Genomic DNA, 26,089 nt, shown 5'->3' with positions numbered 1-26,089 from the left:
TCTGATCCCCAGTGTGCAGAAATAGGGGCCATGTACAGGATTGACTCTTAGGCTCACAGGTTTTTACCCAGAGCAACCCTGACCTGCTCCAGTGCCATTTTTCCTGGGGTAAGGACACTAGGACACTCAACCCTCATGAAATCAGACATACCTCCCAGAGATTGTCAAACAGCTTCTAGACTAATCTCTGTGCAGTGCTTAGCCTCACAACCCTACGGAGCAATGGCTTCATTGTTCATTCTTCATGGCAGCAAGCCAAATCTGAGGTGACTGCCCTGCTTCCACTGTGGCAAAAGCTTGCACCACCATGGCGGCAGTGTGGACCTGGGCATTCCGCAACTGACACATACACCATACACACAACATGCATGCCAAAACAAGGGCCACAGCAAGGGCACCTATCCCAGTCCATTCTTTCCCTATGCCAAGCCAGGATCCACTCAGGTAGAATTCATGGTGACAATCGCCGAGTGAAGCTCATTCATCTTGCCATCAAAATTTATAGTCCAATTTAAACACCAACAGTATCCCCCATCTGGGTTCCGCACCCATCAAGGGCAGACATATGCTCATCACCAGCAAGATCAGATTCTTCATTTTGACAGCATCGCACTAGCTACTCTGGAACCCACACTGGCTCTGTGTGATTCTGTGGAAACATGCAAACAGACCCTCTCCCCCAGGCTAACATGGGATCCAGACCATTCCATGATCCTGTAAGCACATCCTTCCATTTAGCATACCCCAGTCTACTGGGGCTGGTATTAGCATGTCATTCAGCAGCAGAGCGACCTTCCTTATCCAATTGCAAAAAATTTAAGGTAAAAAGAGCTAATGAGATTCTTATCTTTGGGGTATGGCCATAGCCTATTCCCCCTTTTGTTTTATTAATAATTCTTTTAAGGTTCTATGTGCTCGTTCAGTGATTCCCTGGCCTTGAGGATTATATGGCAGGCCATGTTTAACTTGTACTTCCATCTGTTGCAAGAAAGACGCAACCACCGGTTCTTCTTAATGCAGTTTTACTCAGGCAGCTTCTCTTTACAAAATCCCCCAGCCTCTCTGGTTACAAGTGTTGACAAAAAGACACCAGGGTTTTGGCAGTATATAGGGCCATTGTCTGTTTTAAGTTGTTGGGGTTTACCCCAAGCTGCCCAGGCCTCCAAACAATGCTGTATAACATGGGAGGCCTTTTCCCCTGCCATGGGAGATGCATAAACTATTCCTGAACATGTGTCAATGGATACATGAACGTATTTCAATTTGCCAAATTCTGAAAAATGTGTCACATCCATCTGCCACACCTGTAGAGGGAGCAATCCTCTAGGATTCACTCCATAAGAAGGTGGATGTTGAAACTTAAGGCAACGTCCACAGGTAGTGACTATATCCCGAGCTTGTGCTCTAAAGATTCCAAATTTTCTCTGCAGAGTTTTAGCATTAACATGAAATTTAGAATGAAATTGTGAGGCTAACTCCATAGGGGATGCTAAAAATATGAACTCCATACGAGTACAATTATCCACAATATCTTTTCCCCTACTTAAGGGTCCTGGAAGCCCACTATGGGCACAGATATGTCCAATATATAATGGTTGGCGACTTTCCCACAGCAACTTCTGTAACTGTAAGGCCAAGGCTTGGATGGTACTACGAGCTTTTATTTGGCCTGCCACTTCTAGGGATAAAACTAAATTAACTACATATTGTGAATCTGAAATTAGATTAAAAGGAAAATCACAATCCTTAATGACCTCAATAACTCTTTGTAATTCCACCATCTGCGGAGTACAGGGATAATACTGCCTGACCACAGGATCTTTCCCCTCTACCATAAATACTCCACATCCAGTTTTTGATCCATCAGTAAACACGTTAACTGCATCCTTAATGGGTGTTTTCCTCACCACTTGCGGAAAAATGACTAAAAATTTCCTTAAAAAAAACGTCATCAACGGATGTTTGGGATAATGATTATCAAATGGGCCCTCATTAATACAGGCTAAAATAGCCCACTCATCAATATTTGCTGTTAGGACCTTTTGCTGATACCTATCATAAGGGTTTACAATAGAGCTGGGTTTTATACCAAAAAATTGTAAACAATGCTGAATTCCCAACAAGGCTAAAGAAGCCACTGTTGTAGGGTAATGGTCTAAAGTCCTCCCAGCAGATATTTTGGAATGGATCCATAACAATGGACCTTCTTGCCACAATAATCCTGTGGGTTGCATCTCAGTAGATAGTATTATCAAAATGATGGGTAACCCTTCTCTACAATGCTGAAGCTGAGCTTTAATCAATTCTTCTTTCACTAGGGCAAGGGCCTTTCTAGCCTCAGGTGTTAATTCCCTTTTGGAACTTAACTCTGAGTCTCCTTCTAAAATTTGAAACAAAGTATGCAAGGAATCAACCCTCAGCTGTATCTTTTGAGGCCAAACGGCTGTAGGGGGATCCTTGCTCCTAAACAGGATACTATTTTTAACAAATCCCTACCCCCTATGGTAATGGGCAGCTCAAGCACATATGGTTGAAACATCCCATTATGCCCTTCCTTATCTTTCTTTTTTTTTATTTTTTATTTTTTTTAATTTTTAATATTTTTTTGCATATTTTCCTCAATTACATTTCCAATGCTATCCCAAAAGTCCCCCATACCGCCCCCCACTTCCCTACCCACCCATTCCCATTCTTTTGGCCCTGGCATTCCCCTATATTGGGGCATATAAGGTTTGCAAGTCCAATGGGCCTCTCTTTCCAGTGATAGCCGACTAGGCCATCTTTCGATACATATGCAGCTAGAGACAAGAGCTCCAGGGTACTGGTTAGTTCATCATGTTGTTCCAACTATAGGGTTGCAGATCCCTTTAGATCCTTGGGTACTTTCTCTAACTTCTCCATTGGGAGCCCTGTGATATATCCAATAGCTGACTGTGAGCATCCACTCCTGTGTTTGCTAGGCCCCGGCATAGTCTCACAAGAGACAGCTATATTTGGGTCCTTTCAGCAAAATCTTGCTAGTGTATGCAATGGTGTCAGCGTTTGGAAGCTGATTATGGGATGGATCCCTGGATATGGCAGTCTCTAGATGGTCCATCCTTTCATCACAGCTTGAAACTTTGTTTCTGTAACTCCTTCCATGGGTGTTTTGTTCCCAATTCTAAGAAGGGGCATATTGTCCACACTTTGGTCTTCATTCTTCTTGAGTTTCATGCGTTTAGCAAATTGTATCTTATATCTTGGGTATCCTAAGTTTTGGGCTAATATCCACTTCACAGTGAATACATATTGTGTGAGTTCCTTTGTGATTGTGTTACCTCACTCAAGATGATGCCCTCCAGGTCCATCCATTTGGCTAGGAATTTCATAAATTCATTCTTTTTAATAGCTGAGTAGTACTCCATTGTGTAAATGTACCATAATTTCTGTATCCATCTGGCGGTTCCTCAGAAAACTGGACATAGTACTACCGGAAGATCCAGCAATACCTCTCCTGGGCATATATCCAGAAGATGTCCCAACCAGTAAGAAGGACACATGCTCCACTATGTTCATAGCAGCCCTATTTATAATAGCCTTATCTTTCTTTAATCTTGTTCTAGTGCTTGCTTGCCTGTTTCCACTGCTTGACAACAGCGCTCATCTTCTAAACAGCTATTCACTACTTTCCACACTGCTCTAGTACCTTCTTTAAGGACACCCTGCTCCCAGGAGAAATTTAGGTCTCTTCCCAACCTACCCCAGCTAGCAGGAGTCAAACAGCCCGACATGGCAAACCAAGGAGCAACTTTGTCACACTCCTCGAGGAAGGCTTGAATGGTATGCTTTTTGAGTTTTGCGACCTTCGCCCTTAGCAGCTCATCAAGCACTGAAAAAATTGGTTGTGACTGTGACAACCCCATACCTAGTCATTCACGCCCTCAGAAAAATTACTCAAATGGCTAGAAAAAGAAAGTAACCCATAGACTGTCCCTATTATCCTCTTACTTTCACTTTCTCTCTTACTTTCACTTTCTTGTCTCCAGAGCTGGAGAGCCTTATTGTCTCTTTACCAAGAGCCTAATTGTCTCTTTACTGAGAGCCTTTATCAATCCAGGGATACTGATTTACTTACCGTACTCATCCTGTCGACAGACCCTGACTGCAGAAAGAGCTGAACCTCTTCGGTGGGGGAAATCGGGTCCTGGATTTCTTCAGCACAACTTGTCGCATCCAACTCGACCAGCAAGCAAAACACAACCACAGGTTCTTTTTAAAGCAGTTTTACTTAGGCAGCTTCTTTCTTAAAATCCCCCAGCCTCTCTGGTTACAAGTGTTTTTTCCCACTCCAGCCACAACCATGCCCCCACACCAATCACCACAGGTCACATCACCTCACCAGGCAGGCTTGCTCAGCCAATCAGGGATTAAGGGCGGGGCATCCACCAAACATGGGCTTGTTTACTGCCTGGAGTAGATTTCCAGGAAGTCCGGAATGGCTCTCCACACCCACAAAACCTTTCTGTCCTTCATCTGCTGGACCTTGTATGACCTCTCATTAACCTAAGCTCACCCAACACACTCCTCCACAGGTTCTCAGCATGGCCTCAGATGGCCTTCCCCAGGGCCCATTCTGCATCTCCTCAGCGGGCCTGTGGATTACTGCCAGTTATCACTCTGTTAGCTTTCAGTGTGGTTGCAGAGTCACCTTATATAGATTTGTTTTCCTGTGTCAGGCTTGTTCCATCTGATTGGCTTACAGCTTGCATGGTGTCTTTAGAAGGTATGAACAACAGACCCAGCAAAGTGGCTATAGCTGAGCTCACAAGACCCATGTTTTCCTTGGTTTCCATTTTAACATTTATTTGGTGATTTTCTTTTTGTACTGTCTCAAGGCTTGTGTGTCACAGCATACATGGAAAGGTCAGAGGATACTTGTGTAAGTTGGTTCTCTCCCTCTGCCAGGTGGTTCCAGGGATCAAATTTAGATTCTCAGAATTTTCAGCAATCATCTTTAGCCACCAAGTCATCTCGCCAAGCCAATAACCATTTTAAAATATAATTGTCATCTAAATGTCTGTCTCTTCTTCCTCCCAGAGGACACATGAGTACTGAGGCTCACTCAGGCAGCATGGGCTCCAGCACAGTCCTGTGATTTGCTGTTTTATAACAACACTTTTCTTCACATAACCCCAGAGTTATTGATGGATTCCTTTCTTTTCTAACCATTTCATCATAGTATGAAAACATCAATCAGAAGACTGGAAACATTCAAAGACGTATTTACAATTATTTATGAATTAAAATTATATTTAAATTTTCAGTTTTTCTTGGCTGAAAGGAAGCAGGCCTCCTGGCCCTACCTACTGTTCTGCAGAGATCCCTAATTGCACTTTGGAATCGCAAGGCAACGTTCAATAGACCATATACTCCCCAACTGAGAAACCCTGACATAATCACTGTAATTCAGAATAATCTGTTTAGACGTGCAAGTTAAACAAGTGTGTGTCACTCTTTGATAAATGGCTTCATGAAAGGGTTCTGATTGGTAGCCATCTGTGTCACATCTGGAGCCACTAGAGAATAGAGCAGAAGCCCCATCTCCAAGGCTTATCACTCTGGGACCCTGAAGAGAACAGGGGAGGCCAGGTGACTTGAAGCCATCACCCCAAGTGCTACAAAGACTCTGTGTAGACCACATCCTACACTCTTGCCACCTTCCTGAATACTGCCTGTGCACCTGTTCCAAGTGTGATGCCTTCAACTGCAACCAACACAGGTTCCTCCCATGGGCTCAGCCACTAGACATGTGGGTTTGGAGGAAATACAGCACTCAACATGATGCCATGGCTGCACTGAAGATGGAAAAGCAAGCCTGGTAGCTGGTCTGACCACTGTGCTCACTTAGTTAAAGGATGGGTGCTGGTCAGGCCATCCCTTGTCATTTCTGGTGGAGGGTCTATTTTGAAGAGATGCAAAAACAGAACTGAAGCTGTAAATTCATCCCAGAGGAAGGGAGGATTGGCCCACAGACAAGAGGCAGTGGGGAAGATGTGGGTCTCCCAAAGTGGACTTCCCTCTGCAGATTGCAGGGCTCTGGCCACCCAGCACACAGGCTAAAAGCAAATGTGGTGGCAGAGCTTCTACTTTGCTAGGAAAGTCTGCTCCCGGGAGTTTTAGGAGACGCCCTACAAAACTGAGCTTCTCAAAATGCCCTCAAGTGTCTTCACAAAGTCTTGGTGTGGAGGGCTGCAATTTAGTCTTGGAACCATAGCTCTAAGCACTGCCTGTAACTTTCTAACATGAGAAGAATAGTTCCCCAAGAATAGAGCTCCCCAGTAAGGCACTGTTCTTCCCGTTGTTTTGAAACTGGTTAAGAATTTTAAAAGAACCTGGCTAGAATGTTCTGCAAGTACCTGTTAGGTCTGTTGATCTCTGATGTCACTTAACCCTAATATTTCCTTTTTGGTAGGGAGGAGTGTCTGGATGACCTGTCTGCTGGCGTGTGGTGACATCACCTACTGTTTCTGGGTTGTGGTTGATCTGAAGCTCTATGACTAATAGTGTTTGTTTCGAGTATTTGTATAATGATGGATGTACCCAAGTTTGGGCTTATGTAATGTTCTTAGTGGGCTGCTTTCATCTTTATTTCTTCTGATTAGTTTTGGCTTCTAATCTCTCAGGGATTACAAAAGCCAATACCTGCCTGTTTCCTGAGCATTTGTTTGCAATATTTTCCCATACCTTTACTCTAAGGTGTGGTCTGTCCTTGAGGGTGAGGTTTATTTCTTGTAAGCAACAAAAAGGACAACAGGGTCCTGTTTTCTAATACTACCCAGAATGTTTTGGATGAGGAATTGAGGTCATTAAGTTTTGACGTCATTACTAACAGACATGTGTTCTGTATGGTCCTTTAATGATTGTATGGCATTTGCTTTCTCAGGCCTGCTTCACCTAACAACTACTGTTTCTCCTTCACTGTTAGCCTTGTGGGCATGCTCATCCTTCTGTCTAGAACGAGGTATTCCTTCCAGGATTCTTTGTGGTACTGACATGGCAGTCATAAATTCTTTATTGTGGGATGTTTTACTTTCTCCTTCGTTTATGATGGATAGTTTTGCATGGCAGAGCAAGTTGACTGTGTTGGCATCTATGGTCTTGCGGATCTTGAAATACATTGTTCTGAGGTCTCCTGGCTTTTAAAGTTTCTTTTGAGAAATCAACTCTAGCACACTCAGCCTTAAGTAGGATATTTATATCACAAACTCTGAGTCCCAGGGAATATCCTGGGAGAGAAAGCAGAAAGAAAAACTGGGTGGTGGGTGGGCCAAGGGCTGTGTACTGTCTTCTAAGTATGATGCAGCCATTTTGATCATGAACAGACTACAGTTGCCTACTCCCGGCCTACATGAGCAGACAAGACATATGGGGGGCTCAGTGGGCCCACCCTCTCTGCTGAAGTATTAGCTACCGATGGATTCAGGAGAGAGGCTGAGTCCATATGGTCAGTTGTGGGCCCAATGCATGGACCACTAACACCACTGGCTAACTCCAGACCCACTGTCATAAAGATGGTCCTGGTTAAACTTAGCAGGTCACAAACAAAACAATGGCATGGACATGAGAAAGAGGCTTATAGAGAAGGAGCTAACAGAAGTAGGAGAATAAGAGACTGTGGGGGCCAAGATGAATCAGAATGCTCTGTGTGTGTGTGTGTGTGTGTGTGTGTGTGTGTGTGTGTGTGTTTCTAAAAAGACCCTTGTGGTGAAGAAAACATATCCTCCAGGCTGACAGGGAACATGGTGGACTGTAGCACATCTCGCAGCACAAGAGCTCATCTGACTCTAGTCAGCACACCTCTCTGCTCTGTTCCAGGAGATAGTCTTCACTGACAAACACTGAGTTATGCTGTGTCACCCACTGCAAGGCTATCTCTGTCTCAGCCCCTGAAGTACCAGGCATCCTATGGCCAGAATGACAAGCCCTTGTATATAACTGTAACTATCCCTTGGAAATATCTGAACTCACCTATCCAAGAGGAGGGCCTGTGAATATCTCCAAATACCACTGCCTGAGATTCTGCGGGGCCCTACACTCTGGGGTCAAGAGGAGGCGTCAAATTAATGTAAGAGGCAGAGAGCTACTGCTCAGAAATCTGGAAGAATGTGCCCTACTACTTCCCCGAAGGACTCCTCATTCCATTTCACCCACACCCTGAGACTTGGATGTTGCTTTGCCTCCTTGCTCTTTGCTTCAGTAGGCATGAGGGTGAGGGCACACACCAGCCCACTTACCAGTTCCAGCTGGTCAGTGTACCTTGGGCCATGACAATAAAACATACCTTCATTCCAGCAATCTTGAGTGAGTTCATACACTTGACCGTGTATGACCAGGAGACTGTTTAGGCAATGAGCTTATCTGTGAGTATGTTCAGGGAGTCCAGGGACTAGGATGGGGTAGTGAAAAGAGACATGGTCCCAGTGCTCATTTGGGATGATGAATGCATAAGGGATAGACATGTAGATAGAGGTGACCGAGCTCTATCTACATGGGACTCTTGTAAAAATGCCAGCCTGGTCTTCAGCTGATTGTGTCATCAAAGAGCACTTTCTCACAGACAGAAAAACAAGACAGGGAAGAAGAAAGAAGCAACTCAGTCATTTCATGGAGTGACAGATGGAAACGGGGAAGAGGAATACAGGCTTTACTGATGTAACCATTGTCAGCACTTTGAAAACAATAGCAAATGCACTTAATAGATATAAACTTGATATAAAATAGGCTGCAATTGAAATATAGTAAAATGGAAAAGAACAGCAGTTTGGGTGTTTCCCCACAGTAATGTACATTATTCAACCTGCTCTTACAACATGTATTCCCATCTGACAGTCAAGTCCCGGGTCTCACAAACACACATGGAACATTTTCAGGTGCTAGCTGGCTCTTCTGTGCATCTGTCTTCCCATGCACTAGTGACAGCAGGTACCTGCCCTTCTTTAAGATGTATGATTATGACAGCCAAAGGCTGCCAGTGTGCTCCAGTCACAAGGGGATTGCACTCCTAGGTAAGATAAGTTTGCAAATCCTTTATAAACTCTCATGGCCATTCTATTCTCTTACAGGGGAAACAGCAAAGAGACACTTTTTCTTTTTTATTTTATTTATTTATTTATTTATTTATTTACTTTGGGTTTTTGGAGACAAGGTTTCTATGTATACCCTGGCTTCCTGGAACTCAATCTGTAGACCAGGCTGGCCTTGAACTCAGAAATCCCCCTGCCTCTGCCTCCCAAGTGCTGAGATTAAATGTGTGTGCCACCATGCCCGGTTACAGGGACACTTTCAGATAAAATACTGGATTAACATAAAAAATAGCTGTGCTTGTTTTTCAACAATTTATCATACAGCTCTTATTAAAAGTGGTTCTTTGGGGTTGAAAACACCTCTGTTGTATTTGAAAGTATGCACACTTTCCTGATGCATACATTTGTAAGAGAATAGAATGGTACAGAAAGATCATCTGGACACACATTCAGGGTTTCTCATATAGAAAGTGTGCTTGAAATCATAAAGTCAGCTTTCACATGAAATAAGCAAATTGAGGTCTGCCTCCCACAACTCAGATGAGGAATGACAGTACAAAATTCAGGGATTGGCCTATGCCAATTAGAGAAGATAAAGGCAGCATCTTCTCTGCCCTGGCCTAAGAAGCCTGTCACCTGCAGTCAGGGTCCACTATGACACAGTAGTGCTCTAACCTGCTCAGCTGTCACTTTCTGGTAACCAAATGGAACTTGGAGAAAGAACAGAAAGGTAATGACTTGGCCTACTGCCCTTCATTTTGCCCAAAGAGTCCAAAACAGGACTAATAATATGGACTGGACTAAGTGAGTGTGACAGAGGAAGAACTTCACGAAGAGGATCTTTGCAGGGGGCTTGCAGTGAAGCCTTACTCTTAACGACTTCAGTGTTTGCTCCACTATGCAACCAAGTTTCTATTATAGGTTTGAGTCACTGCAGAAGCCTCAGGAACAGAGCCACAGGTCCTACTCACATTAAATAATATAAGTTTAAAATGCATCTGGGACCTGACACTCTGCCTTTTAAGATCATGTTTGAGAAGACACTTGTTTGACCAAAGGGAAGAATTACTTTTGCAGGTACAGAAAAAAAGCCAAGACTGACAGTACTTCAAATGATTTGGTGATAGTGGAGGACTGACTGTTGTCAATGGATGAATGAGATGGAATACTTTTAATATAAACGAAATTGGAAAAGAAAGGCTAACTTAAGAGAAGATTAGCACAAACACCACCATCTGAGGCAGAGGGAAGTCACATGCTGAAAGTGATCAGATAAAACTCAGCCCCAGCCTGGCGTTCAGCAGAGGCAGGCTGATTTCTGAGTTCTAGGCCAGCCTGGTCTATAAAGTGAGTTCCAGGACAGCCAGGGCTATATAGAGAAACTCTGTCTCAAAAAAAAAAAAAACAAAAACAAAAACAAAAAACCCTCATCCCCAAGGCAGGCATGGTCTCCAGGTAACTTCACAAGTGGCAGGAGTACAGAGATTCCACACTCATTCATCAAGGACAGGAAGGTCTGATTCACCAATCCCTCATTTGCCTCAACCCTTCCAGTGGCCAGGATGGTACAGGGTTGGTTTGCCTGGCAGGGGCAGAGACTGGCCTGCTTTGTAAGCAGTACTGTCGTCTTTGGGCAAGGGTTGCAGAAAGGAGTTGCAGAGAGAGATGCCATCTGAGACTGGGCATGGTTGGCAGGGTAGCCTGCTGTGGCTGCAGAGGGAAAGAGGAAGATCCCAATGAGACTCCCTTGTGCTGGGTTACTTATCCTGACCTGCTGTAGTCGTCCTCCTCAATATCATCATGTGCAAGCAACTTGGCAGTGAGCTGTGAGAGTCTGGGGAGAGGACCTGTATTTTGAGGTAGGAGGCATTTCACTGAGGTAGGGGAGGAGCAGCATTGGGTGCTGAGGACAGGAATTGGGGCTCGTAGTCCAGTGGAAGTGAAGGGCTGCTCATCCCAGGCTCTTTGGACTTCAGCAACCTGCATGCTTCCTCTTTCTGCTGTCTGTGCCTCTCAGTTTCTAGGAGACTGTATTGTCCTCCTACTGGTGACCTCTGCATGCGGGTATAGACCAGAGTGCAAAAGGTCAAGAATCAGGGGGTATCAGTGGACTCTTTGTGTGTTCACAGAGAATGAAGGGTACCCTGACTGTCACTATGCATCACTAAAAGGACATGTCCACAGCACATGTTTCAGTGCTACAATTACTGCAAGAGAAGAGACAGTCCAATCCTGAGAGCCTCTTGTCTCAGGACTTTTGAGAACAACACAGTGCCCCATACTGACAGGAACTGCTCAGAAGCGTGGGATAAGTCACATGTTGGGACTTTTTTTATTTTTTCATTTTCCAAGGATTTTGGTGCTCCTTTGTTTTCTTTTCTTTATTTTTAATTAGATATTTTCTTTATTTACATTTCAAATATTATTCCCTGTCCTAGTTTCCTCTCTGAAAATCCCCTATTCTCTATCCCCTCTCCACTCCTCCTGCTCCCCAACCCACCGATTCCAGCTCCCTGGACCTGGCATTCCCCTATACTGGGGCATAGAATCTTCACAAGACCAAGGGCCTCTCCTCCCTTTGTTGGCTACCTAGGCCATCCTCTGCTACATATGCACCTAGAGACACGAGTCCCACCTTGAGTTTTCTTTGATTGGTGGTTTAAGTCCCAGGGAGCTCTGGGTTGCTGGTTAGTTCATATTGTTGTTCCTCTTATAGGGCTGCAAACCCCTTCAGCTCTCTAGGTACTTTCTCTAGCTCCTTCATTGGGGACCCTGTGCTCCAACCAATGGATGACTGTGAGCATCCACTTCTGAATAGCTGAATAGTACTCCATTGTGTAAATGTACCACATTTTCTGCATCCATTCCTCTGTTGAAGGACATCTGGGTTCTTTTCAACATACTTTGGTTTTTTTTAAGATATTTCTTCATTTACATTTCAAATGCTATCCCCTTTCCTAGTTTCCTCTCTGAAAGTCCCCTATATCCTACTCCTGCCCTGCTCCCGAATCTACACACTCATGCTTCCTGGCCCTGGCTTTCCCCTCTAATAGGGCATATAATTTTTCAAGAGCAAGGGCCTCTCTTTCCATTGATAGCTGACTAGGCCATCCTATGCTAAATATGTAGCTAGAGACATGAGCTCTGGGGATACTGGCTAGTTCATATTGTTGTTCTTCCTATAGGGTTGCAGACTCCTTCAGCTTTCTTGGGTACTTTCTCTAGCTCCTCCACAGGGGGGCCTGTGGTCCATCCAATAGATGATAATGAGCATCCACTTCTGTATTAGCCAGGCACTGGCATAGTCTCACAAGACATAGCTATATCAGGGTACTGTCAGCAAAATCTTGTTGGCATATGCAATAGTGTCTGGGTTTGTGGTTGTTTATGGGATGGATTCCCGTATCGGGCAGTCTCTGGATGGTCCTTCCTTCTGTCTCAGTCCAAACTTTGTTCTCTAACTCTTTCCATAGGTATTTTGTTCCCCTTCTAAGAAAGATCAAAGTATCCACACTTTGGTCTTCCTTCTTCTTGAGTTTAATATGTTTTGCAAATTGTATCTTCAATATTCCATTTATCAGTGAGTGCATATCATCTGTGTTCTTTTGTGATTGGGTTTCCTAACTCAGGATGATATCCTCCAGATCCATCCATTTGACTAAGAATTTCATAAATTAATTGCTATGTAGTACTCCATTTTGTAAATGAACCACGTTTTGTACATCCAGTCCTCTGTTGAGGGACATCTTGGTTCTATCCAGGTTGTGGCTAATATAAATAAGGCTGCTATGAACATAGTGGAGCATCTGTCCTTATTACAATTTGGAACATTTCTGGGTATATGCCCAGGTGAGGTATTGCTGGATATTCCGGTAGTACTGTGTCCAATTTTGTGAGAAACTGCCAGACTGATTTGCAGAGTGTTTTTACCAGCTTGCAATCCCACCAGCAACGGAGGAGTGTTCCTCTTTCTCCATGTACTCAACAGCATCTTCTATCAACTGAATTTTTTATCTTAGCCATTCTCACTGGTATGAGGTGGAATATCAGGATTGTTTTGATTTGCATTTCTCTGATGATTAAAGATATTGAACAGTTTTTTAGGTGCTTCACAGCCATTCAGTATTCCTCAGTTGAGAATTCTTTGTTTAGCCCTCTACTCCCTTTTTTATTAAGGCTATTTGGTTTTCTGGAGTCCAGCTTCTTGAGTTCTATGTATATATTGGATATTAGTCCCCTATCAGTTTTAGGATTGGTAAAGATCTTTTCTCAATCTGTTGGTGGCTGTTTTGTCTTATTGACAGTGTCCTTTATCTTACAGAAACTTTGCAGTTTTATGAGGTCCCATTTGTCAATTCTTGATCTTACAGTACAAGCCATTGGTGTTCTGTTCAGGAATTTTTCCCATTCCCATATCTCTGAGGCTCTTCCCCACTTTCTCCTCTATAACTTTCAGTGTCTCTGGTTTTACGTGGAGGACCTTTATCAACTTAGACTTGAGCTTTGTACAAGGAGATAAGAATGGATCAATTCACATTCTTCTACATGATAGCTGCCAGTTGAGCAAGCACCATTCGTTGAAAATACTGTCTTTTTTTCCACTGGATGGTTTTAGCTCCTTTGTCAAAGAGCAAGTGAACATAGGTGTGTGGGTTCATTTTTTAGTCTTCAATTCTATTCCGTTGATCTACCTATCTCTCATTGTACCAGTAACATGCAGTTGTCATCACAATTGCTCTGTAAAACAGCTTGAGGTCAGGCATGGTGATTCCACCAGTGGTTCTTTTATTGTTGGGAATAGTTTTTGCTGTCCTACGTTTTATGTTATTCCAGATGAATTTGCAAATTACCCTTTCTAACTCTGTGAAGAATTGAGTTGGAATTTTGATGGGGATTAACTTGAATTTGTAGATTGCTTTCAGCAAGATAGCCATTTTTACTATATTAATCCCACCAATCCATGAGCATGGAAGATCTTCCCATCCACTGAGACCTTTTCCGATTTCTTTCTTCAGAGACTTTTAGTTCTTATCATACAGATCACTTGCTTAGTTAGAGTCACACTAAGGTATTTAATATTATTTGTAACTATTGAGAAGGGTGTTGTTTCCCTAATTTCTTAGTCCTCCCCTTTTCCTAGAAGTTTTTCTCTCCTCTTCTCTTTGGATAGGGTATTGACTTTCGTTTTTCTGCTGTGTTTCAAGAACAAACCATAAAACAATGAGAAATATCACTAATTTTCACAACCTCTAACAAGTATGCTTTCCACAGGTATTATATATTTCATATCTTAATAAACTCTCTAAGGAACCAAAAATGGGAGGCAAGCATTAATAGTGTTAGCAGATATATTTTGATACATACTGTACATTTTTATTTAGGCAAACTACAGTTGACAGTATCTTCTTCACATTTAAATAGGAAACAACACAGTTTTATTAATGATTTTCAAGAGTTTTAGAGCACAAGAAGGAAGTAAATAAGAAAAGGGATGAAATAGCAAGCATGACAATCTCTCTTGACTAAAGCAAACTTAAAGTGCAGCCAGTATTGAATTCATCCATCCATAGGGAAGTAACACCAGGGGCCATGCTGGCTTGTATTTCTAGGTCTCTACTATGCCACATTCCTTCCCTGGTCCATCTAGATCTACACACAAGCACACACAGTGAACACACAGTGCTCCCTGCTTCATATTCTGAGAGAAAAGGGGGAAGACTAAAGGCTGCCCTGCTTATTACACTGGCTCCAATTTCTGCTTTACTTCTTCTTTTATGTTGTAAAATCCTAAAGGAAAGAATTTGTTTCTTCTTAACTATGCAATATCAGTACTTATCCTGACCCGTACTCCTCCTCCTCATTAATACTCCTGAAAATCTGCACCATCTTAGGTTGGGTAATTAAACTACAATGACTTGGGTGGATTTTCAATGGCACTATCAAGAATGTTAAAAATTACATGAAGGACAATTGCTTGTATAACACTTTAGGGAGAAACCAAACGAACCTTGCTCAGGTACACCAAGAGCCAGTTCAATGGAATGACCATGGTGACTTTAACCATAAATGAATGCAAATGTTCCATAACAGATCAAATTCATTAATTACGGACATTCTGTAGTAAAAATGGGTTATCAGATTCTTTTTAAATGACTACTTAATTATAGAAACAGTTACTGACACAAAAGGCTATTTGACATAATTATGAGTTATTAGAACGCATACTGGAAAAATTAACCAAAAGTTTCTCAACATAGGAATCACAGACTGCTTCTCTCTCGGCTTACAACTCTGATGCAATGACCAGGGTATTTCATTCCAGTAACTGGCCAGCCCTAACCTGGAAAAGCATCTCTCTCTGCAGCCTGAGGACTCTCAGAATAAACAGCAAAGCAGGACCACCATAATTTAAAACCTGCATGACTCCTGTATTGGGTACTTCCTGAGTTCCTGCAGAAATCATCACTCTCCACTTACATTATACATGTTAAAGACGCATAGGTAAACTGATCCTAAAACTCAACGTCTCCAGAACTACTCTACTGTAACAGAGTAATTGCTTTAGATGCAAGTGTGTGACTGAACACCATCCACCCTCTGTTCCTTTCAGGGAGCCACATCATGTCTATCAATCATACTATCAGGTTGTCTTGTGATTAATCCATTGTTTTCATTAAAAGGACTTTCTTAAAATATTTTTAACTTCTTTTGGGGGTGGGGGTCCTATTTACACAGTTCACAGAGACTATCAAGGAAATGACTATTAATACAAACTAAATGTTTCCCCATCAGTAGTGACACTCAGAGCTTCTACCTCCATGGGACAGAAGTAACCGAGAAAAATAACTTCTCTCAAAACACACAGCAACATACAGTCCCTGAGGTAGGGAAGATGCCAGACCTGGACTCAGGGTAGCAGCCTCCTCACCCAGCAGGTCCTCAGACTCAGACAAAAGATGCAGAGAGATCCTAGAATCACACCTTAAGTTGTTCTTTTGTAAAATGTCAAAATCAGCTATCATTTTAAAATTCAACAATGGAAAGTATCTCAGTTAAAATAAACATGTAGAAATAACTAGAATGTGTGTTGTGTTATATTATTATTTTTTTGTGTGTTTTTCAAGCCATCTACACTCTTTACCATCAGTCAGAATTTAGTGGTTTTAGTGGATAAGCTAATTGAAATGGCTAATTGGAACTGATTGCCTTCCATGTTACTGTTGCCTCCCACGGAACTCATACTCAATTCTCACCATAATTGTAACACCTTCATAAAAACGACCTGAACCTTGGAAAACCAGACCACTATCCTACCCCATACTCCTTGCTCGGGAACATGTTGCTCAAGAACTTGAGGGAGAGCAGATCTGAAGGAAGGAAGACTGAAGATAGTCCAGAGGAGAGGTAGGCAGGCCAGATGGGGATAATGTTTTTAGTCCAATAATAATTTGGAAGATGTAGGCCTCTTCTGTCTTTTGCATCCTAGATACACATACCTTCTAGCCCCGGTTTACCCTAGCCAATCATTTGTGTTCAGACTAACTTGGTAAAAACTAGCTGCCTTTAGAGAACCATAACCTTTTCTTCAGCACCTCTCTTTACGCGCTCCTCCTCCTGATGGCATCCAGTTTCCTCTTGTCTTTCTCCATCCTCTGTTTCTAGTTTGTGAATCTTGTGCAACTATTGTGGGCACCAGTGCTCCTCATCCTGCAACTAGCAATAAAAGGAATTTATTTTTCACCCAGTCAACCCCAACATCACAGACACAAAATAAACAACCTGAGACAAGCAGACACAGACACAGAAAGTCAATTAAAAAACATCAGGCTAAATCACTGTTGTAGGGTGGTAAAGTCCATGTATTAATTAGCTCTTACCATTTCCACGTCAGTCACCTAAAAGCTTTGTCTACACAGTCCCAATGTTATTCTTCCATTAATCATGACTCAAAGAAACAAGTTATTTCATACATTCATGCATTATTAGAGAAAGATTCTTTTGCTAAAATAATTTTGTTAGCCACTTCCTACAAATCACCAATAGGTTCCACTTTAACAATTATGTAATATGATAACTAACCAAAATGTTAAGAAATTCCACTTTCTCCCCGGATGTGGGTGGGACTTGCACATCTGCCTATCCTGAGTCCAGTCTCAGATGGGAGCTGTTATAAACAGCCTACTCTTACTTGGGAGTGGTTTAAAAGTCTGAGGCTCCTCCTCTTTCAGCAATTTTGTTCCCTCCATATGTCAATGGACTCGGAGTCTCTTTCTAGCCTGACATGACCTCAGACTTGCAGTTTAGCGTTGGGACTCATTATGGCCCATTTCTGATTATCACACATGGGGACCACTGCTAATTTCCCTACACAGGACACACTGCTGTATGTGACATCTGGTTTAAAGTTTATATGCAGGTCACAAATACATCAGTTGATGCTTGTCTATTTCTGATCATTAAATTATACCTTTCTGAAACAACAAAAGATCCAACACCTTCCATTTCCAGTGCCCAACACTACCAGCCACCTTCAACTGACAGTGATGTGTTTCTCCTTGTTTGTTGTGACTCCTTAAACCTTCTGACCATATTCCTCAGCATCATGAGTTCTAGGGTAGGATAAAGACTCCCCTTTATCCATGCTGAATTGTAGCTATGTCTTTTGTTTTGTCACAGACTGTGGTGACTCTGAAATGCTGCACAAGAGCTGCTCTGGGCAGAAAAACACCAGCACTGTGATATATCACCGTGAGGACTGACTCAAACTCTCCATAATTTAAATCCTAAAATTATATAGCTAATGTCTACTGTAGAAACTCTTTATAATAAAGAGATTCTTGTGAGATCCAGTTCAAGTTCCATAAAATCACCAGTTTGCCTACACAGTGTTTATAGAAAAACTATTTAAAATTCTGAACTTAGATTGTACGTGTATGCTTTTAAAAAACATCACACACACAAAATCTAAAATTTTATTCCTTTTTTTCAATGGTATAAAACACTAGCTCAGCAGTTAAGAGCCCTGGCTGCTCTTCTAAAGGGTCCAAGGTTGATTCTCACAGAACTCGAGATCATCTATAACTCCAGTCTAAGGGGATCTGATGCCCTCTTCCAGCTGCAGAGGGCACCAGGAACAGTCATATATGTTGGCAATATGTTCAAACACATCAAATAAAACATTAGAAACTCTACTATATCCAGTAGAAAAGAACAAATTAGCCTGTTATGTTGGGGTTATTGATGTCAGCAAATAATAAAATATCCCAGAAAATAATTGTCCTCTCAAAAAGAAAAATGAAGTTGACTTTTTTTATTTTTAATAAAGTAGGTGCAAGTCCAAAGTGAAGGTGAAATTTAGAGTGGATTTTATAGCAGGCATAGACACTGGTTATGAAAAACCAAGGTTCAAAGAGAAAGGAAAACAAAGGTCTTCACTGAGAATGTCAATGAGGGTGTACAGCCAACTTTGCACAACCCAGAGGAGCCAATGTCAAAACAAAAAAGTGTTTGGTGGTGTAAAAACAGGGAGAAACAAAATCCCACAAGAGCAACAAAATCCAACAGCCCAGGAACCATCAGATGCTCAGAGATAGCAACTGGTTTGTCAACATGACACAGGCTTGAGTTATCACAGAGAAAGGAGCTTCAGGTGAGAAAATGCCTCCATGAGATCCAGCTCTAAGGCATTTTCTCAATTGGTGATCAAGCAGGGAGGGCCTTGATCACATTGTGGGTGGTGCCATCCCTGGACGGGTAGTCTTGGATTCTGTAAGAGAGCAAGAAAAGTGAGGCAGAGGAAGCAAGCCAGTAAGGAACATCCTTCCATGGACTCTGCATCAGCTCCTGCTTCCCTACCTGCTTGAGTTCCAGTCCTGACTTCCTTTGGTGATGAACAGCAACATGGAAGTGTTAGCTGAATAAACCCTTTCCTCCCCAACTTGCTTCTTGGTCATGATGTTTGTGCAAGAAGAGAAACCCTGACCAAGACAGCAGTTCAGGACCAAAACCAAAGCTACACTTGTCCTTTTCCACAACTGAGCTCCTCATGTTACCTGGCAGGAGAAGCACTGCATAATGGTTTAGCTAACAAATTCAATCACAGAGCTCTAATTCTAAGTGCAGGCTCACAAATATGGCAAGAGACATTTTCTCTAATAAATTTGGTTCTACATTCTCCTAGCTGGTGAAGTGGTTGTCAACCTTGACATCAGTCTCACTGTTCTGTACCCTGACTAAGACAACAGTAGAAGGCTGTTAAGTTTTGATGCAAACTCTTTAGAAATAACACCATGATGACAGACTTCCCTAGGAGTTGGCACAGGGTGGACTGTAGGGCACTGGAGAATAAATGGGGCTCTTGCATACTCAGTGCTGCTGGGGGACACGACTGGGAACACAGGAGCCTTCTGGCACAGGTGTAAGCCCAGTGTAATCTAACAAGTTCACTCTTGCTCCACACAAGGCCAGCTACTAGCAGATTCCTGGAAATGACAGAACAGAACTGGTAGATCAGAACCCTTCACCTCCTATTTAGGAGGAAATCTAACCCAGAAAGCTCATGTCCCTGAACTTGTTATGTGCATGTCAGAGGGGAAGAGGAGGCCTTTGGCAAGGTGAGCTACAGGGGAGGTGGGCAGACCAAACACTGGAGGAGGAGGCATTCAATCACTGTGTGAATGGCACAGTATTTATTATTGCCACTGCATTAGGGATATTTCAGGAGTAAAAGGAAACAGGGCTGGAATCCCAGGCTGTTCACTGCTTCATACAGGTTTCTCCTAAGTGTGCACAAATACAAGCTCTCACCTTGCAGAGCCTCACTGCCCAGCTGTGCCCTCTGCACAACAGTCATTGTGTCAGAAAGGCAGGTCTGGTGCTCATCCTGACAGCTCCATAAGAGCACCAGAAAAGAATTTCAAAACGAAAAGACAGTTAACACAACTGATCATTCCACTATTTGCTGCCACAGTCCAACTGTGCATCCAATCTGAAGGTTCCCTTCAGAAATTCTAACTCAATAGTTCTGGGGTTAGTGATTTGAGAACAGCTCATAGTTTCATATATTCCATATTATTAATATTCTTAGGAAACAGGACACCAAAGTTTTGAAACCAGTTTCTGCACTCAAGGTCACTGTTGCTGTGAAAGCCTTCTGACCCATTTAACATCCTGGTGATGGGGGTGTAGCAGGACTGTGTTAAGCAGGAGCAAAACTCTGATGGGTTGTCCTGACCAACATCTGGAAGCTTCATTACCATGATCTCATGCCACTACGAAGCAACTGATATATCCACGTGTGTGACACAGTTCCAGAAACAGTAGGCATTAGAGTGTTCAGGAAATTTGTGACAATGCAGTGGGTTTCCTGTGTGTCACACATGCTCTCTGTCCAACTCCAGTACTTATCAAAGGGACTTTCAGCTGGATGACTTGACAATAAATAGTTGAGAGGATGTGGTCTGGTTCAATATTTACTATCAATAACACATCATAACACATTAGTTGAGCTTAAACATAAGTTTTTTGTGTCTTTATTTATGAATAACGGGGATCCTTCCACGATTGCAAAACATGTTAATAAAATGGCAGCACTAAGCTGAATCAAACTTATATCTTTTATTTTTCATTTTAAAAAATTTTATTAGATATTTTCTTCATTTACATTTCAAATTCTATCCGGAAAGTCCCTGATACCCTTCCCCACCCTGCTCACCTTTCCACCCACTCCCACTTTTGACACTGACATTTCCCTGTACTGGGGCATATAAAGTTTGCAAGACCAAGGGGACTCTCCTCCCAATGATAGCCAACTAGGCCATCTTCTGCTTCACATGCAGCTAGAGACACGAGCTCTGGGGGTACAATTGATATTCCGCCTTTTGTTCCTATTGTTGTTCCGCCTTTGGGTTGCAGAACCCTTCAGCTCCTTGAGTACTTTCTAGCTCCTCCACTGGGGCCCCTGTGCTCCAACCAAGAGATGACTGTGAGCATCCACTTGTGTATTTGCCAGGCACTGGACTAGCCTCACAAGAGACAGCTATATCAGGGTCCTTTCAGCAAAATCTTGCTGGCATGTGCAATAATGTCTGCATTTGGTGGCTGATTATGGGATGGATCCCTGGGTGGGGTAGTCTCTGGATGGTCCATCCTTTCATCTTAGCTCCAAACTTTGTAACTCCTTCCATGGGTATTTTGTTCCCTATTCTAGGGAGGAATGAAGTATCCACATGTTGGTCTACCTTCTACTTGATATTCTGGTGTTTTGCAAATTGTATCCTGGGTATTCTAATTTTATGGGCTAATATGCACTTATCAGTGATTGCATATCAATTGTCTTCTTTTGTGATTGGGTTACCTCACTAAGGATGACATCCTCCAGATTCGTCCATTTGCCTAAGAATTTCATAAATTCATTGTTTTTATTAGCTGAGTAGTGCTCCATTGTGTAAATGTACCACATATTCTGTATCCATTCCTCTATTGTGGGACATCTGGGTTCTTTCCAGCTTCTGGCTATTATAAATAGGGCTGCTGTGAACATAGTGGAGCATGTGTCCTTATTACCATTTGGAACATTGTCTGGTTATATGCCCAGGAGAGGTATTGCTGGATCTTCTGGTAGTACTATGTCCAATTTTCTGAGGAACCTCCAGACTGATTTCCAGAGTGGTTGTACAAGCTTGCAATCCCACCAGCAACAGAGGAGTGTTCCTCTTTCGCCACATGCTCGCAAGCATCTGCTGTCACCTGAATTTTTGATCCTAGCCATTCTGACTGGTGTAAGGTGGAATCCCAGGGCTGTTTTGATTTGCATTTCCCTGATGATTAAGGATGTTGAACATTTTTTTCAAGTGCTTCTCAGCCCTTTGCTATTCCTCAGTTGAGAATTCTTTGTTTAGACGTGTACCCCATTTTTAACAGGGTTTTTAGAATTTCTGGAGTCCAGCTTCTTGAGCTCTTTGTATTTATAGGATATTAGATCCCTGTCAGATTTAGGATTGGTAAAGATCCTTTCCCAATCTGTTGGTGGCCTTTATGTCTTATTGACAATATCTTTTGCCCTACAGAAACTTTAGGGCATTTGTTGATTCTTGAGCTTACAGCACAGGCCATTGCTGTTCTGTTAGGGAATTTTTTCCCCTGTGCCCATATCTTCCAGGCTTTTCCTCAATTTCTCCTCTATAAATTTCAGTGTCTCTGGTTTTCTGTAGAGGTCTTTGATCCACTTAGGCTTGAGCTTTCTACAGGGAGATAAAAATGGATCAATTCACATTCTTCTACATGATAACCGCCAGTTGTGCCAGCACCATTTGTTGAAAATGCTGTCTTTTTTCCACTGGATGGTTTTAGCTCCCTTGTAAAGAGATCTCCGATTTCTTTAATCAGAGACTTGAAGTTCTTGTCATACAGATCTTTCACTTCCTTAGAGTCACACCATGGTATTTTATATTGTTTGTGACTATTGTGAATGGTGTTGTTTCCCTAATTTCTTTCTCACCCTGTTTATCCTTTGTGTAGAGAAAGGCCACTGATTTGTTTGAGTTAATATTATATCCAAATACTGCACTGAAGCTGTTTATCAGGTTTAGGAGTTCTCTGGTGGAATTTTTAGGGTCACTTATATATCCTATCATATCATCTGCAAATAGTGATTATATTGAGTATTTTTGCATTGATATTCATAAGGGAAGTTGGTCTGAAGTTCTCTTTCTTTGTTGGATCTTTATGTGGTTTAGGTATCAGAGTAATTGTGGCTTCGTAAACATATTGGGTAGAGTAGCTTCTGTTTCTTTTTTGTGGAATAGTTTGAGGATAGTTGGAATTAGGTCTTTTTTGAAGGTCTGATATAACTGCACTAAACCCATCTATCTGGTCCTTAGATTTTTTTTGGTTGGGAGACAATTAATGACTGCTTATATTTCTTTAGGGGAAATGGGACTGTTAAGATTGTTAATCTGATCCTGATTTAATATTATTACCGGGTATCTGACAAGGAATTTGTCCATTTTATCCAGGTTTTCCAGTTTTGTTGAGCATAGCCTTTTGTAGTAGGATCTGATGATGTTTTGGATTTCCTTAAGTTGTGTTGTTATGTCTCCTTTTTGATTTCTGATTTTGTTAATTAGGATAATGTCCCTGTGCCCTCTAGTTAGCCTGGCTAAGGGGTTATCTATCTTGTTGATTTTCTCAAAGAACCAGCTCATGGTTTGTTTGATTCTTTGAATAGTTCTTGTTGTTTCCACTTGGTTGATTTCAGCCCTAAGTTTGATTATTTCATGCAGTCTACTCCTCTTGGGTGAATTTGCTCCTTTCATTCTAGATCTTCTAGGTGTGCAGTCAGGTTGTTGTGTATATTCTCTCTCTAGTTTCTCTTTGGAGGCACTCAGGGCTATGAGTTTTCCTCTTAGGACTGCTTTCAGTGTGTCATATAAATTTGGGTATGTACCTCACAGGACCTTCTCCAAAACTGATCATATAATTGGTCACAAAACAGGCCTCAACAGATACAAAAATATTGAAAATGTCCCATGCATCCTATCAGACCACCATGGACAAAGGCTGATCTTCAATAACAACATAAGTAATGGAAAGCCAACATTCACATGGAAACTGAACAACATTCTTCTCAATGATACCTTGGTCAAGGAAGGAATAAAGAAAAAAATTAAAGACTTTTTAGAGTTTAATGAAAATGAAGCCACAACATACCCAAACCTATGGGACACAATGAAAGCATTTCTAAGAGGGAAAATCATACCTCTGAGTGCCTCCAAGAAGAAACTGGAGAGAGCCCACACTAGCAGCTTGACAACACATCTAAAAGCTCTAGAAAAAAAAAGGAAGAAAATTCACCCAAGGGGAGTAGATAGCAGGGAATAATCAAACTCAGGGGTGAAATCAACCAAGTGGAAACAAGAAGAACTATTCAAAGAATTAACCAAACAAGGAGTTGGTTCTTTGAGAAAATCAACAAGATAGATAAACCCTTAGCCAGACTATCTAGAGGGCACAGGGACAACATCCTAATTAACAAAATCAGAAATCAAAAGGGAGACATAACAACAGATCCTGAAGAAATCCAAAACACCATCAGATACTTGTACAAAAGGCTATACTCAACAAAACTGGAAAATCTGGACAAAATGGACAAATTTCTAGACAGATACCAGGTACCAAAGTTAAATCAGGATCAAGTTAATGATCTAAACAGTCCCACATCCCCTAAAGAAATAGATGCAGTCATTAATAGTCTACCAGCCAAAAAAAAGCCCAGGACCAGATGGGTTTAGTACAGAGTTCTACTAGACTTTCAAAGAAGATCTAATTCCAGTTCTGCACAAACTATTACACAAAATAGAAGTAGAGGGAACTCTACCCAACTCATTCTATGAAGCCACAATTACTCTGATACCTAAACCACAGAAAGATCCAACAAAGATAGAGAACTTCAGACCAATTTCCCTTAAGAATGTAGATGCAAAAATCCTCAATAAAATTCTCCCTAACAGGATCCAAGAACACATTAAAGCAATCATCCATCTTGACCAAGTAGGTTTTATTCCAGGGATACAGGGATGGTTTAATATACGTAAATCCATCAATGCAATCCATTATATAAACAAACTCAAAGACAAAAACCACATGATCATCTCGTTAGATGTGGAAAAGCATTTGACAAGATCCAACACCCATTCATGATAAAAGTCTTGGAAAGATCAGGAATTCAAGGCCCATACCTAAACATGATTAAAAGCAATCTACAGCAAACCAGTAGCCAACATCAAAGTAAATGGTGAGAAGCTTGAAACAATCCCACTAAAATCAGGGACTAGACAAGGCTGCCCACTTTCTCCTGACCTATTCAGCATAGTACTTGAAGTCCTAGCCAGAGCAATTCGACAACAAAAGGAGATCAAGTATATACAAATTGGAAAAGATGAAGTCAAAATATCACTTTTTGCAGATTATATGATAGTATATATTAGTGAGCCTAAAAATTCCACCAGAGAACTCCTAAACCTGATAAACAGCTTTGGTGAAGTAGCTGGATATAAAATTAATTCAAACAAGTCAATGGCGTTTCTCTACACAAAGAATAAACAGGCTGAGAAAGAAATTAGGGAAACAACACCCTTCTCAATAGTCACAAATAATATAAAATATCTTGGCGTGACTCTAACTAAGGAAGTGAAAGATCTGTATGATAAAAACTTCAAGTCTCTGAAGAAAGAAATTAAAGAAGACCTCAGAAGATGGAAAGATCTCCCATGCTCATGGATTGGCAGGATCAACATTGTAAAAATGGCTATCTTGCCAAAAGCAATCTACAGATTCAATGCAATCCCCATCAAAATTCCAACTTAATTCTTCAACGAATTAAAAAGAGCGATCTGCAAATTTATCTGGAATAACAAAAAACCTAGGATAGCAAAAACTCTTCTCAAGGATAAAAGTACCTCTGGTGGAATTACCATGCCTGACCTAAAGCTTTACTACAGAGTAATTGTGATTAAAAACTGCATGGTACTGGTATAGTGACAGACAAGTACCAATGGAATAGAATTGAAGATCCAGAAATGAACCCACACACCTATGGTCACTTGATCTTCGACAAGGGAGCTAAAAACATCCAGTGGAAGAAAGACAGCATTTTCAACAAATGGTGCTGACACAACTGGTTGTTATCATGTAGAAGCATGCGAATCGATCCATTTCTATCTCCTTGTACTAAGGTCAAATCTAAGTGGATCAAGGAACTTCACATAAAACCAGAGACAGAGGGGCTGGTGAGATGGCTTAGCAGGTAAGAGCACCCTACTGCTCTTCCAAAGGTCCTTAGTTCAAATCCCAGCAACCACATGGTGGCTCACAACCATCCTTAACAAGATCTGACTCCCTCTTCTGGTGTGTCTGAAGACAGCTACAGTGTACTTACATATAATAAATAAATCTTTAAAAAAAAAAAAACAGAGACAGAGCTGGGCGTGGTGGTGCACGCCTTTAATCCCAGCACTCGGGAGGCAGAG

The 26,089-nt window shown here is 41.8% G+C and overlaps 1 protein-coding gene across 1 annotated transcript in view; it reads right to left on the bottom strand.

Annotated features, from left to right (window-relative positions):
• Window positions 1-26,089, bottom strand: part of Kif25 (kinesin family member 25) — a gene marked incomplete at its 5' end in the record, with an annotated part of 73,331 nt that overhangs the window by 34,133 nt on the left and 13,109 nt on the right. The window contains 3 exon segments of the mRNA XM_085832678.1: window positions 4,115-4,216; window positions 16,377-16,429; window positions 19,869-19,972. Of these exon segments, the coding sequence (XP_085688804.1) occupies window positions 4,115-4,216; window positions 16,377-16,429; window positions 19,869-19,972 (259 nt within the window).

Source organism: Mus caroli, unplaced genomic scaffold (assembly GCF_978045245.1).
Source record: "Mus caroli unplaced genomic scaffold, Mus_caroli_1 scaffold_18, whole genome shotgun sequence".
NCBI lineage: Eukaryota > Metazoa > Chordata > Mammalia > Rodentia > Muridae > Mus > Mus caroli.
Note: the sequence above shows the minus strand (reverse complement) of the source record. Positions and strands in the feature narration are given on the sequence as shown.